This window comes from Andrena cerasifolii, chromosome 8 (assembly GCF_050908995.1).
Source record: "Andrena cerasifolii isolate SP2316 chromosome 8, iyAndCera1_principal, whole genome shotgun sequence".
In the NCBI taxonomy this organism is placed as follows: Eukaryota; Metazoa; Arthropoda; class Insecta; order Hymenoptera; family Andrenidae; genus Andrena; species Andrena cerasifolii.
In genome coordinates, this window is record NC_135125.1 from 5,101,478 (window position 1) to 5,116,799 (window position 15,322).

The following is a 15,322-nucleotide window of genomic DNA, read 5'->3' on the forward strand; positions in this document are numbered from 1 at the left end:
GTAGATCCGCGATGGTCAAAGTGGTGGTAGTCGTCTTATTTTGGCCAAGGTATCTACTACTGAATATCTAGTCAACAATTACGCGATCATATTTTCCGAACACTTGTTTTGGAACTTATTACTTAAAACTTAACGCTCTGAGTAGCGTCGGCGTGTTCTCGCGTTAATACTTTCTGAAAAAATTGAAAGTAAGTATTGCCGCATAGCCACCGAATATTTGCTTTGGAAAGAAATTACACTTGAGGATCGCTTTCTGCATCACTGCCTCGACGATCTTTTGCACCCCTAGCAATTAAATCTGGGACGTCATCTACTAATGAACATTATAATGTGTATGTTCTCTGTTAGATCTATTTCATGGCTGTATTACTAATGAATTGACAGAGCTTTCCTGATGAAAACGAGTCCACGATCACAATGAACAATATTGTAATGCGCACTATACGTAGAAGTGCATCGAATTACGTATAATTGAAAATAGCCATAATTAGACTGTGCTTGGACTCATTGTTATTGGAAATCCCTCGCCTATCCATTGGTAGTATTATTATGAAACTGCAGCAGAAGATATAGAAATGTAAATTTTGATGGGGCGATTGAGTCAAACTTTCCTGGCAAGAGCGATCACTCGCCCGACACCTAAGGCCTGACTAACTTGAAACGGTAGGTATTTCATCAAACGTTGGATTACTCAAAGCCTGAAGTTCAGTTCAACCTCTGCCCTTGTACATAGGAACACTTCGAATTGTGATGCCCTTTCGCATCCCTCATTGCAAAACTGTATTTGTAACGTGGCAAACACTCGTTGCAATTGTGTCCGATTTCTTTTCTGGTTTAACCAGTAGCTTCGGATTCTCTGTACGTAAGAATATTCCCTTTGTTAGTGTTTCTACGTTAGTTTTGACTTTATTACGTACTTCAATTCATCCTCGCGCAAAGAAGAACGTGGAGTCCAGCTGTCAATAATAAATAAATTGAAATTAAAATATTAATATCAAGTGAGGTGTAACTGATAACGTGTTAAATATTTCCAGGACTGCATAAAGAATGTAAATTAAGTCAAACTTTGAGAAATATACTCATAGTCAGTAAATTAGCAAACAGCAGTTAGGGGAAAGCGGATGGATTTATTCGTTTATTCTAAGGGATAAGGAAGACTGATATTTGGGGTAACTAAACTCTAGAGGTTTCATCAATCATGTAATGTAATATAATACCTACCTTTTATCGCAGCATGCAATGTTCTTTATCGTCACGTTTACTCAGTTTCGTTTTAACAAGCCCTTATCTTTTGTTTATGTAACGAGAGCAATTTAAAACCTTGTAATATTTTATTATTCTCCTGAAGTCAGAGCGATGTTTGAAGAAATTTCATGAAGTCTTTCCAGCTACGTGTTTTATCTTCCCCTTGACTCTCGTTTTCTAATTTCGCTCTACGTCTTTTTGCCACGCTCACCACGAATATTCAAATAAATTCGAATAACATTTTTACAGATACAGCCCTCAAAATGATTGACATATCAAGTAGGATCTTTCACGATAAAATACAGATCTATTGGTGTAAGCGGAATTTGGAATAATATCGGTGTAATATATTTCTTGCTATATTACTAGGCTGTGATAGAAAGCTTCTAGACGTTTAATTTTTTAAATGGTTTATTACACGAAACTGAACACCGCTGAGGATGGTTACACCGCTGTTTCATGCGATCTGCACGCTAGGTAGTCACGAATAAATCTGTAGCGTAATTCGAAAGAGCTCCGTGGCGAATATACGTCAGGAATAAGAGTGGGTCAGACCCCGAGGCCTTCGGGTTGGGCCGAGGGCAGAGATGAGCAAAATTTTTATTTAAATAAAAACTTAAAATGGCGAATAAAAGTTTAAAAAAATTATTCGTCAGTGACCAAATACAGAAAAAGAAATCCTACTAATATAATAAATGGATTTTTGGATGTTTGTTACTCAATTACATCGCAACTACACAACGTCTGGGACCAGGAATAACATATAGGATACTTTTTATCCCGATTTTTTTAACCAATCTGGACGAAATTTTGCTTAATTACTCTCTGCGACAGGGGTGCACAGGGAGCCGTTTTTAGCGCCTAGCTGCGAGCAACCCGCCTGTCCCGTTGCTAAGGTTAGAATCGGTGAGGAGAACTGCAGTAGTGTACGCGCGTGCTCGCAGGCTGGTAATCAAATTACCGTCTTCAGCCAGAAAAAAAACCTTAATTCAATGCATTTAAATATTACACCTTAACTTTCTGATCTCCTCTTGTAGCATTCTTGCGTATTCCCAAGCCTTGTAAAATATCTAACAGCCCTTTAAATATTATCTCTATCTTCCTGAATAATAACCAATTTGAATATCAAGTATAAAAATGCTTACGACATGAAAAATCCGGAAAATATTTTAAAACAATTTGCACATTTCGTAACAGTCTGTATCGTGGCTATGAACTACGTGCATATGTAACCAATTAGCTGCAAACATGAAGTGGAGGGATTCGTTTTACAAATTGCGCCAAAATACGCGCGCGATGTGGTATGCATTTCTAAATTAATAAATGCCGCCCTTTGCGTGGAAATTTATTTCATTTGTACACTGTTCGTACCACACAGCAATCAAGGGAATAAAGAGCAGTAAGCAAAGCTCGTTCACTGTCAGCAGTCGTTTATCGTACACGCGTGTAGCTGGAATCCGCTGTATCATAGAGCCCACAGATGTAGCCATTCATCGTGCAATAAGTTGCACATTTATGGTCGATGTAACAATAATTGCGAACTGCGTGAGGTTGTCATACGATCTATCGCGCGTCGCGGTCGTGTTTGTGGATTGCACGGGGCTGTCATAAAAGCTATCGTACTTTTGGTTCGATGAAGGGCAGGCTGTAACGTATGTCCACGTTCATGGACCACATACAAGTTGCAAATAGTGTCATTGGTTAAGGGTGAAGTTACGCGGCGCGTGGCTCGGTGACGCCGAGCCTGGGCGAGCCGAGCCGACTCGCCGAGTCCCGCGCTATGGGATTGCTCATGGTTCGCCGACTCGCCGAGTCCCGCGCCGTGGGATTGCTCATGGTAGCGATCCTCTAGGGCAGGCCTTCCCCAGTAGGGGAAATGCACTCCTAAAACAGATGTTTCGGTTCTCCATCCACCGGTGCGCCTTCAGCTAAGGTGGGACGACTCCTACAACCCTCTCTCCGAGGAGACAGTAACGTCGCTAGAAACCATGTTGGGCGCTTTAGGGCGAAAGTACCAAATGTGAAAAAATTTATATAGGAAATTTCATAACGACTTAAAAATAGTAGGAAAAATATTGAGTTATTGGAAAATTACAACTGATTTACCAGAAGCTGCTTTTACACCGGTGACCACGATTTCTCCAAAACCTTTTCACCAATCTTTCTGAAATTTTGTAGGTTTCTTCTAGACATTCAAATTTAGACTTTAATCGAAGCATTTGTTTTTCCAATGCATAGTTTTTATTTTATGGATGAAAATGAGTATTTCTAGCTAAAAATAAGTGTTTTCATCCATATAATAAAAACTATGCATTGGAAAAACAAATGCTTCGATTAAAGACTAGATTTGAATGTCTAGAAGAAACCTACAAAATTTCAGAAAGATTGGTGAAGCGATTTTGGAGAAATCGTGGTCACCGGTGTAAAAGCAGCTTCCGGGAAATCAGCTGTAATTTTGCAATACGTAAATACTTTTATACCAAAGCATAATATATAATAACCTGTTAAAGTGTCCCTCGTCTGAATACAAAAACCATTGCATAAATATATGCATGTACTTTCTGAAATAAATTCCCAAAGAATCGATTCTTTGTCTACCCCCTGACGGTAGCTAACCCCTTAATCGGAAGAATAATTGTTTCTTTTTAGAAACCAACTTCTCTATTTCTCGTTTCTTCGAAAGACTTATCTATTTCTGATAAAATCGTACTTAATGTTTCAATTACTTTCAATCATCCTGTCTGACATGATTGAAGCCTATCGATGCTATAAGATTTTCTTTTACAATCAGTATATCGACGGACGAATCTCTTCGTAAAGTGGAAAGTCGGAGTAACCGCATCCAGAATTTATTACACATTTAGTGGACGAAAATCACGAAGTCAACGGGCCGAACTACTGAAACACGGCGCGCAGAGTTAGCCTGCTTAAATCAGATTAACGGCGCATCGACAAATCGCGTTGCTTTCTCTATTAACTCGTTCCCAATTACGCTTGTTCGAGTCTCGTGCTGGCGGCTATCGCGAAATTGAGATTTCCCGCCGACAGTTTGCATTTCTAACTTCATTCTATGCAAATGGCGGCTAGTCGCGTGTCGTTTCAGATATCAGGCTTAAACCGTTGTGTGTTAATTCCACCGCTATACTGCACAATGTCCGCGTTTATTAGCGGCGGGACTTATCGCCTCTGTCGCGCTACGATTCCAGCGTTCGAGATTATTTTTAAAACTCGCGCCCACGTTTATTCTCTGTCCGCCCTCGTCGACGCGATAAGAACCCCGACGCTCTATCGCCGCAATACCGCGCTGGCTACCGATGAGACTTAAAAACGTCTGAAACTCTTGAAAGCTTTAGAAATTTTGGAAATTTCGATAGCCTAGAAACTTTTGAGTTTTTAATGTTCAGTGGACTGCTTCTGTTTTGGAACTGGTTTGGCTGAAAGGTAAACATATAAGGAAGATATTATTTACAACTTTGTTTAGTCCACTGCTACTTTTACGTAGAATATTTTATAATACCTACGCGTGAAACCTTCGAAACTCAGAAACTTCAGAACTGTCGACGCGTCGCTTGGTCACCCCTTTCCGGGACACCCTGTAACAGGGACAGGGCTGTAAAATTTATTACGGCAGGCAGTACTTGAGGTCTAGTCTGGTCGTCTGCGTTGCAGATGATTTCATCTCAGGGTTAGGCCCAAATTTTCGTCAACTGTTTAGATGGGACTTGACCAAGAGTATTGCCAGATGCACGTTTGGGGAAAGTCGAGCCGCCGCCATAGACATACAGTGAGTAAAAAAAGTATTTGGACGGTTTTTAAAATCGCATAACTTTTTTAGAATTGGTCCAAACGACATGAGTTTTTTTTTTAGAAGCTAGAAGGATTAGTTTGCTAAATGACGTATTTGGTCGTTTTGAAAAAAATGCATTTGGTCGGAATAGCAAAAAAAAATTGTAAAGGTCGTTTGTTTTAACTTTTTTTTGTGAGCCTGTAATGAAAATTCAAAAAACCCGTTTGTAGATTGAAGTAAGTTACATACGTACCTAAAATTGCATCAAAATCGGTTAACGTTGCTCTGAGCTATAAACGCTCACAGCAACGTTAGCCGATTTTGATGCTCACAAAAAAAAATTAAAAAAACGACCATTACAATTTTTTTTTCTATTCCGATTTTCTATTCATTTTTTTCAAAACGGCGAACCACGTCATTTAGCAAACTAATCCTTCTAGCTTCTAAAAAAAAACTCATGTCGTTTGGACCAATTCTAAAAAAGTTATGCGATTTTAAAAACCGTCCAAATACTTTTTTTACTCACTGTATATAGCCGGCGCAGAAGCTGGGACTATCGGCGAGGGGAACGCTAGGCTTGGAGGGGAAGAGGCAGAGGTCAGATACAGGCACGTCGGGTTAGCTTCGGAAGCATTCGGCACGCAAAACCACTGCGTTACCCGATTTGCCTGTATCGCTCCCCTTACCGCGAATCTTACACCCCCTCAGCTTACGCTCTGTCTATATATGTCTACGGCCGCCACGCCGGCGACGTTTTCCCACCACGGTGTTGCCAAAGAGGAAATTTATAATAAGAGCCGTCACTCCGGGCGGAACCTTTGAAGTCCTCACTTGACCTTGGCATTTAAATTGGTTGTCTATTCGAGCGGGATATTCAAATCGACTAAATGTACCTTACCGCAATTTGCTGACAATCGCCGAAGATTACCGTGGTTTACCAATCATTGCCGAATGGGCATTTAAATTGGTTGTCTAGTGATTTCCCTAGTTTATGTCTGTCCTTGTCGAGTGACGCCTCTTATTATATCTCCTCTTTGGTGTTGCTTCACCCACTGTTTTCAAGCGACCAATAGCAACCGTGATTTTCTCACCCCGGTTGTCGTTAACAGCCAATGATTGGGCTTTGTAGTTTCCTTCGGAAAAGTCTGTGCGCCTCGCGGGCAGATAGAAACTAGCTTTGAATTTAAGTCGCAACACGTTCACGAAAGTTAGACTCGTACACAATTATTTCCCCTTATCCATCAAAAGGGATGGTCCTTCGAGTGAAACTTTATAGTCGGCACGTCACGTGCGAAATCTAACAACACCCGAACGATCTGAATGATCAACCACGGGTATTAACAAATACTATCTCAAACCTCGAAGACTTCGGCAAAACGTTTTCAGATCTTCCGAGCTTTGGAGTTCAACTCAAGCCACTTAGAATCGCCTTGAATCTTATCAGTTGCGAAAGACAAAGACTCAGCGTATCGCGCGCTTTTTTGTTTTCTACGGGAGATCAATTTACTATCGCTTCCGGTGCTGGCGCGATCCAGGCGAGAAAAAGAGCGTTGCGAAAAAAGCTAGTCACTTGCCGTCGATCGATATCCGCGCGTTCTGAACACTGCCCCTCTCCTCGCATTGAAAAGCCTCCGTTTTTTAACTAACTCCGATAAGATAACCGTGGTGGAACTAAGTTCGCCCGGTGATTATCCTAAATCAGCAGTTCCTAAATTGGGAGAGCCGGGAAAAGTTCCGCGAAAGCTACGGAACTCTGATATTTTTGTGGGAGCGGGGAGGATTTATTTTACCCCGCTTATCGGCGTCGAGAAGAAACTTTAGCGACGCGTTTTTGACTCTGCTCGCTTCTTACCGATGGACGCTTTAAAAGTTCCTGTATCACGTGTGCGACACGTGCATTCCTAAGTTGCTCGCGGTTAATTCGACATCTGGTTAACGAACGAAAGACGCCTTTCCATGGGAATCGACCTTGTTAAGTCGCTCGTTCCTCGAGCCGCTCCCCTATTTTACTAAATAATTTCGCGCGCCGGTAGGGGGCTCACGTATCAATTTCAAGCTGGGCAAATTATAATGACACACGCGAGGGTTGAATAAACTACCCCCCGCCATTTCATATCCCCGCTCGATAGGAGCGGGCGCACTCGATCATCGTAATGACGTTCTCGCGTATCAACGGTAGACCAGCTATCTCTGACGGGAACTAATTTGCACATAACCGCGCGCCACTCTTATCGAAGCACAGGGGAGCACTAAAAGGGCGATTACGCTTCCTTGAAACTGATACCAGCACGGAGTGCATCTGCGGGGCGCATTGTATTATTCAAGACCCTTTCTTTCCTTTTTTTTCTGGGAAGAAAGTAATATGGCTATCGTAAAGTTGACTGATCGAGCAGCAGAAGGAAAAAGGGGCCACCCCGATGGGGTGGAGGGGGATATCAAAGTACGTCGATAAAGCCCAAGAGCACATGAAGTGCGGAGAAAGTGCAATATAGATATGCGAGCTTTGTTACCTACGCAAAAGAGTTGGACTTTATTCGAATAAAAATTTATCTGTTATTCTCGAATAACTTCATTTTAGTCGACATTTTTATTCGAGGGTTAGGTATTCGAATAAAGATTTATTCACAAGCCGGGTACTCTAACTATTTAGACGACTGTTGAGGCATTTGTAGGTATCAATGCATTTGCAAAGTATTGCTAAGTGTGTGTATTTCTTATAATGTTTCTATCCAAGGAGTTAAAGCGACAGGGCGATTAAATTTTGTATAATATATGAGAAGGAATATTTTGAAATTATAAACCGGAGCTAAATTCGAATTTCGTGGTATTTTTCAGGAATTTTTAATTAGAAGGTTTTAATTAGAAGCTTAATATTATCACACATTTCTCGAAATATATTTCAGCTGGAAGTTTGGAATTTTTACTGTATGTTATTAACGAGGTTGGTATTTTCTTTGCGCGTCAAACGCTGCCATCGCCATTAAAATTCTGTCAGCTCACAGGAAAATAACAGTTTGTCTTTCACGGTGGTCATGTTTTTAGGGGGATATAAACAGCGATTCAGGTTCGTCGAATATCGACACGAAATTTCCGCGATGTTACGGAACTTCGCTTCCCATTTTAACGAAGGCAGCTTCAATTTGTTGGCGAGAACAAACGAAGGATTGCTGAAACAATTTTTCTGGTAACTGTTAACGGATAAATTTCCCGTGTTCCGTAATATTTTGGAAATCCTTGCTGACGATTCCGCGAAATTCCAAGTTCGAGTTCCATCCGGCGCAGAAACGTCCCTTCGGTGACAATTCGTCGATAGAATGTCGCGGAAGAGGAGAAAGCCCGCGCAGAGAATATCGAGGAGAAAGATTCGTAAAGTAAAGCCGATGAAAATTGCTGCGCTGATCGTGTCTGCTATACAGGATCTTCGTGAGACCAAAGGATTACCGTCCAGCAAGATCATAGGTTACATAAGTTATGCATCCAATATGGCTCAGGGACGCGTTAAGCGACAAGTGAGTGGCTCCAAGATAATTATGGCGGTATTGAGAGCGCTTTAAAAGCAATCTCGACACGTGCTAGTGACGAAATTTAAAGTCGTAAGCTCGCGCTTGAATTGGGATTATTTGAAAAATGAGCTACGGGGCGGATAACCCTCGCGTAGCAGAAAATCATGATCGTCCGCGATCTTATATATATATATACAGGGTCAGCGTACACACAGGCGGATAACCCCCGCGTTTTTTATTTATATATATATATATTTTATACTTATATATATATATATATATATATATATATATATAAGTATAAAATAAGTATTGCTGAAACACATGAAAGAATTAAATGAGAAATGAAATAAAAACGAAATAATACAATAATACTATTGTTTATTATTTCTGTCTTTATTATTTACTATTTTTTATCATTCAAAATATTTATTTGACAGCTACGTGAGATCTATATATAGTGTGAGATTAGATATTGTAGTTGTACTGCTGTACCTACATAGATTGTCGCGGGACTTCCCGCAATCAGAAATAAATGGATCTGATATGCCAGCGACGGCTTGCGTTTTTCGCGATTACATTGATAACTACGTGACCAGATTTCACGGAATACCTTGTCGTTGGAAATAACAAACTTGAAAAACTACATCTATTGAAATGCGGGAAACAGGACAGTGATTATCATTAATTAATTGGCCTTCTGATTGCTCCATCTGAAAAAAAAAATGACAGGAAACTAATAACACAAATAAAACTACAGTGCTCTGTCGACAACACCAAGAGTACACACAACGCACACACCTACAATATGTACACCTCATGACTCATCTGCCGAGTCATTCCTCTGACGCAGTGTGTCGGAGAAAATTTGACTCTTCGCGAATGTATCTTTCTATACCATGTACATTATATAATAGAATGTCTCTGGGCACATTCTAAAATATTAAAAAAAATGCTCGTTTAGTTTAATAAATATTTGAATATTGTTTGGTGTTCACCATTCTTTTTTCGCGAAGCAGAAATACTGTTCACATGCCCCTGCCTGCAACTCATTGATACAATTCTTAATAAAGGATTGTCTAAGCAATATTCATCGATGATATTCACTTCGACTCTCGTCGTATGCATATACAGTAACTCGCGTTAATATTCGGACACTTTTTAAAATCGCTTAACTTTTTTAGAATTGGTTCAAACAACTTGAGTTTTTTTGAGAAGCTAGAAGGATTAGTTTGCTAACTGACGCGTTTCGTCGTTTTGAAAAAAAATGTATTTGGTTGGAATAGCGAAAAGAATAGTAAAGGTCGATTTTTAAACTTTTTTTTGTGAGCTTGTAATGAAAATTTAAAAAAACCGTTTGTAGATTGCAGTAAGTTGTATACGTGCCTAAAATTTCATGAAAATCGGTTAACGTTGCTCCGAGCTACAATCGTTTAAAGATCGCAGAATAAGGTCGAGAATCGCGAAAATTCCCGAAATCAGCGATTTTCGACCTTTACTATTTTTTTCGCTATTCCAACCAAATATATTTTTTTTCAAAACGACGAAATACGTCATCTAGCAAACTAATCCTTCTAGCTTCACAAAAAAACTCAAGTCGTTTGGACCAATTCTAAAAAAGCTATGCGATTTTAAAAAGTGTCCGAATATTAATGCGAGTCACTGTATGTACTGATTAAGGCTGGGGGCCCACGTGCGTCTTTTCCGACGTCCGTCACAACTGACGGACGTGCGTATACACCGCACACTAGCGTAAGTCTAATATACTGCCATGTATTGTCGTGACGTCCGTCAAAAATCCGCTCGTGTGCACCCAGCCTAAATGTCTGCGCAACAGTCACGTAGTTTCGAAAAATAAAAGATCTACATTTGTATATGTTCGTGCGATGTTCTGCGATGACGTCGCGTAAATTCGTGCGGCGTCGCGCAATATTGCGCAATCCGCTCGCCGTTCTGACTAAGGCGCGTCCACTGTTACGTAACCTCAAAGTCCAGGAAGCGCAACTCAATTTCTGCACCATAAAAGATTAACCTTACGCTGCAAGCTTGAATAAAAACCGATTTAAAGAAAGTCCAAACTGGGAGGGATTATCTGTCGTGTGACTTTAGAGATCTTAATTTCATTCTCATCCATGGTGTACTTAATTAGTACAGTCAGACGCTTTTCTCTTTTTTGTACCTGATTTACAGGTATTATCGGGAATTTTCTAATAAAAGAACTTTAATAACAAAACTTTCTTAAACATACTCTTGCAAAGGAATCATTTACCCGTATAAAATTAGAATTTAATATTTTTGGATACTAGCTTTACTACTCGGCTTTGCCCGAAATTTAAATTCTGATTTTATAAAAAAAAACTATTTTTATTTATTTATTTATTTTTTTGTGAAAATAGTCAGATTCATCTGGATTAACTAAGTATAATGAGCTGGGATACGTTTCGTGGCCCCAGAGTTTACCGTTCGAAAGTTTTTAGGCGACAGACAACCGGACAAACACTTTCTGCTTTATATATTAAGATTAATTGTTAATCTTAATATTAGTATCATATGATTAAATGTTAGTATCATAATATGGAACAGTGGCGTACCCAGAAGGGGCAAGGGTCCTCGACAGCCCCCAGAGAAGGAGCTTTGTAAAAAGAAAAGAAAACTGGATTTTATTCTTTAACCCTTCAGCGAGGAGGCTTTCTGCCCAGAAGAGTACCTAGCTGTGGGATGAATTGCATTGGTCGAAACCTTAACCCCTGCTGTTAAGGCGTTACTGCAGAGCAGACCTGAAGAAGTATTGTCACACCTCATAATCTAACCAATCGGACTTGCATCCCTCCCAAACGGCAACTTTCTTGAAGAGACCCTCTTCACGGCAATAGCTCCTTCGCAAGGCCTACAGAATGTATATCAGAAGAGCACAGCACGCCTCTAATTCGGGTGTCGAATAGACCTTGGTCCCAAGCCCTATTCTAGCGAAGGCCAGTTCGAGCCATTTGGGAGCCCGGGGTCCATGATGTTTGCCATAGCCGCGCGGAAGGGGAGATCGAAAGCCAATGATAACGTGGGCGCGCCACGGATAGGGGAAACTGTAAGAGTGCAAGTAGTGGCGTGCGGTGCAGGCTCGCACCCCTAGACTGAAATAACTAGCCCTCTAAAGGCAGCGATTACGAGGGGGCCCAAGAATCCCAGTCTTCAAACCTATCGTACAGGTATTTCAAGCTCCCCTTCCGCGCGGCTATGGTAAACATCATGGACCCCGGGCTCCCAAATGGCTCGAACTGGCCTTCGCTGCCCCACTCGCTGCGCCTCCGCTTCACGTCCCTTGACGAGTCCTGCTCGTCATGCCACGCTGAGGGGTTAAATAAATTTTTATAATCACCTACTGAATTTTATTGAATTTGCATTAAAACTATTTTCTCGGCCTCCCCCAAGATTAAAGCCTGACTCCTGAGTGTGCCACTGGTATGGGAGAATATACCTAGAGCTAGATGACTCTACCTTCACAACTCATCAACTTGTCAATAACTTATACATAGTTCCCTTAAGCTTAGATTCTTCTACGTACCATGATGCACTGAGTAGGTGGTGAAAGAGCTATTCGCCATAGCTATTTTAACTGTGAATAATTGGTAATTGCAGGTAAAAGCAGCCTTGAAAAGAGGTGTAGAATATGGGATACTGAGAAGATACAGGGGCCATTATTTCCTCCCCACAAGCGACGAGCTAGACCGTGCAAATCGGATCGCCGTGAGATTTGCGACGTTACCACTACCCCATACGCATTCCACAAAATCGAGCACAATTTCTGCCCGTAAAATTGCGCCACTGGGCACTCAGAAAAGGTCGACCAGGTTGGGTGGATGTTCGCGAAAGACCAAACGACTCATCAAACCTCGCCCACCTTTGATCACCCCTAGTATTAGTTTAGCAGACACTGTTTGTAACAATGCTGACTTGTGAGTGTTCAATCGAAAGGTTCGACGAAGAGTCGAGGGAAGTTTGTCACATGAAATTGTCATCCGTAGTAGAATATTCTTGAACAAAATGTGATCGTGATATTGCATTGCTGAAAACGTATTTCGAGGGCTATGTACTATTAAAGCAAAATATGATTAAAAATTTTAATTATTCGACTTGTGAGTGAAAAAATTGTTCTTAAATTCCATGAAACTAATTCGAGATTTAGTTCAAATTTCTTTGAATATGTTAATGCTAGTTGTATTTTCTATTTAAAGCCTAAGAGGCTTAAAAGTTTCTGACAGATATTAAACCATGGAAACTTTTGTAAGTTCGTCCGTTGCTCTGAAAACATATTGTTACTTGTGTCAAATTAAGTGTGCTACTGCTGTTTGATTGTAACAGAAATAATGGTATCGCAGTTTTTTCTCATAATATTGAAATAAGAATGGAGTGAAACGAATGTTCTTCAATAGACTGTAAACGAACAATTAAATCTTTGTCTCTCCTCTGTCTTGAAATTATGAAGTGGGCAGTCTATAATAATTTATGAACATAAAAATCGATCTTCTGACGTATAAATGTAGCTCAGAATATTTTACAAGTATACAAACCCAATGTACACAAATTATGAAAGTGTTTATATTATATTTTGATATTGTCCAGAAAGGCACCAGTGGCCGAGCAGCAGGAAATTTGAGGGGGGTGGTGGTGAGGGCAGGGTGGACCCCAAACATAAAATTTTAGCTCCGGAAATTTATTAATTTCCAAGATATTAATAAAAAATTCTTACGAAAATTGATATTTATATAAATTGATATTTATATTTATATTTCTACTGCTATAAAAAGCTGACCCGCGACTAAGTGGTAGGGAAAGGTTCAATTTCGCCAAAAATACACACTCTAATACGACTTGTGCCCGCCAATTACGCCATGCGATGTATTGTGGTGCGTCACCGCGTTATCAACACAAATACACCGTTATTGCGGGAGAATATTTGTACCGGTGTTGCCATTATCATTTGCTGGCGCGTGCGTGGTTTCCGAGATTGTAGGTGGATGAGTTGCACACAGTTTGCTGCAACCAGCAGTATATAAAGGAGCAGCCGCGACACGCCGAGCCAATTGACGATGAAACCTACATCGATTTACGACAATTAGTTGGTGCTTTTCGAAAAGTCTCACAAATAAGAAGTGCAAGATAATTAGGTGCTGAGCGGAGAAGGCTGGTCGATGCAGCATCGTGGGCCTGTTTAGGGTGCAACGGCTACGGTGACAACCCTGGGACGTCTTCGCCGGGCGTAAATTGTTTCAAGGAACCGAGGGGTGCGGACGAACCAACTGGGCCCGTGACTTCGGCGGACGGGCAGCCCTGTTAGTTTTCGAAACGAGCAGACGTTTGGAAGCCTCGACTCAATCTGTACGAAATATACAAAATTATCACCAATTTCAGTCTCAACTTTCACTATCTTTTAGCTATTTTTCTTGCAAATCAGAAGTAATACGCGCGATGCGTAGATAAGGCCGTCACACAATTTTTAAACGTTTTGCAACGCGATTCTGCCGGCGTTACCGTCAAATACGTCCAAGTCTGATACTTTTTTTAACCACACGTAAAGGCGACAGCCAGTGAGCAGAGAGATATGGGTGGTTCGCGAGATGGATCGCGGGAATGTTCTCGAGAGTCTTCGCGGGACCTTTCGCGGGACCGTTCGCGGGACCGCTCGCACCATCAACGAGTGCGCGACGGCTCGCGGAAGCGCTCGACCAGACGTTCGCGGGATCATTCGCGGGATCATTCACGGGACCACTCACGACACCGTTCGCGAGGCCACTCGCACCATCGACGAGCGCGCGACGCCTCGCGGAAGCGCTTGACCAGACATTCGCGAGATCGTTCGCGAAGCTCCTCGCACCATGGAAGATCGCGCCACGGGTCGCGGAAGCGCTCGGCCAGATGTTCGCGAGATCGTTCGCGGGGCTGCTCGCACCATCGGAGAGCCCGGGATGGCTTGCGGGGGTGCTCGAACAGACGTTCGCGACATCATTCGCGAGGCCGCTCGCGGCATCGTTCGCGGGGCTGCTCGCACCATCGAAGAGCCCGCGGCGGCTCACGGGGCTGCTCGCACCATCGAAGAGCCCGCGGCGGCTCACGGGGCTGCTCGCACCATCGAAGACCCCACGGCGGCTCACGGGGGCGCTCGACCAGACGTTCACGACATCGCCATCGGTCAGGGAGTCATTCGTCCGGTCACTTACGCCGCCGGGAACACTCTGGGCGTGTCAGGCATGAATCCCCGTCGGGGGAATTGCAGGTCACCGTGGATAGATCAGGAAACATTTCATTTCTGCGTTCGCGATCTGCGTTGCGCTCTCAAGGAAGCACGTCTGAACAACATGGACAACCGGAGTTGGAGGCCACCAAGGCCAAAGAAACGCCTCAACGTTTGGACATCACGTGTCCCAACTGCGGGCTAGCAGGATACGTGGCGAGCAGATGTTTCCAAATTCGGGCTGCCTGCGGATCGAGTCAGGGTCGAGGGCACTTGGACAAATCTTGCCCTGGTGCAAACCGCGATGATTAATGCGACACAGGTGAGTCGGGATCAAAATAACATGTTCATATGGACTGCTGTTATAAATAAGAGCATGGTGAAATGTCTCGTGGGTACCGGCGCGGTTACCCTTTCGCGGAAGCCGATTGGGTGGTGGTCTCGCAGCTGCAGGATGATCAGGTCAAGCGGTTAAGGGGTTGCGCCACCCTGAGGCGCTGGAAACAGCACTAAACTAGACGAATTTTTTTTTACTGATACTATGAGGTTGAAAATTATTTA

At 42.2% G+C, this 15,322-nt stretch overlaps 2 protein-coding genes and 1 long non-coding RNA gene across 3 annotated transcripts in view; all 3 read left to right on the forward strand.

The window, feature by feature from the left end:
- LOC143372286 (uncharacterized) overlaps window positions 1-15,322 on the forward strand; it is a 158,467-nt gene that overhangs the window by 118,627 nt on the left and 24,518 nt on the right. The window lies entirely within an intron of this gene.
- LOC143372384 (uncharacterized) lies at window positions 8,204-12,541 on the forward strand. Its single transcript, XM_076818534.1, has 2 exons — window positions 8,204-8,541; window positions 12,169-12,541. Exons 1-2 carry the CDS (start codon window positions 8,347-8,349, stop codon window positions 12,487-12,489), a joined length of 516 nt encoding a protein of 171 aa, XP_076674649.1. The 5' UTR covers window positions 8,204-8,346; the 3' UTR covers window positions 12,490-12,541.
- LOC143372260 (uncharacterized) lies at window positions 13,628-15,083 on the forward strand. The gene is made up of 2 exons (XM_076818314.1): window positions 13,628-13,908; window positions 14,108-15,083. Exon 2 carries the CDS (start codon window positions 14,406-14,408, stop codon window positions 14,964-14,966), a length of 561 nt encoding a protein of 186 aa, XP_076674429.1. The 5' UTR covers window positions 13,628-13,908; window positions 14,108-14,405; the 3' UTR covers window positions 14,967-15,083.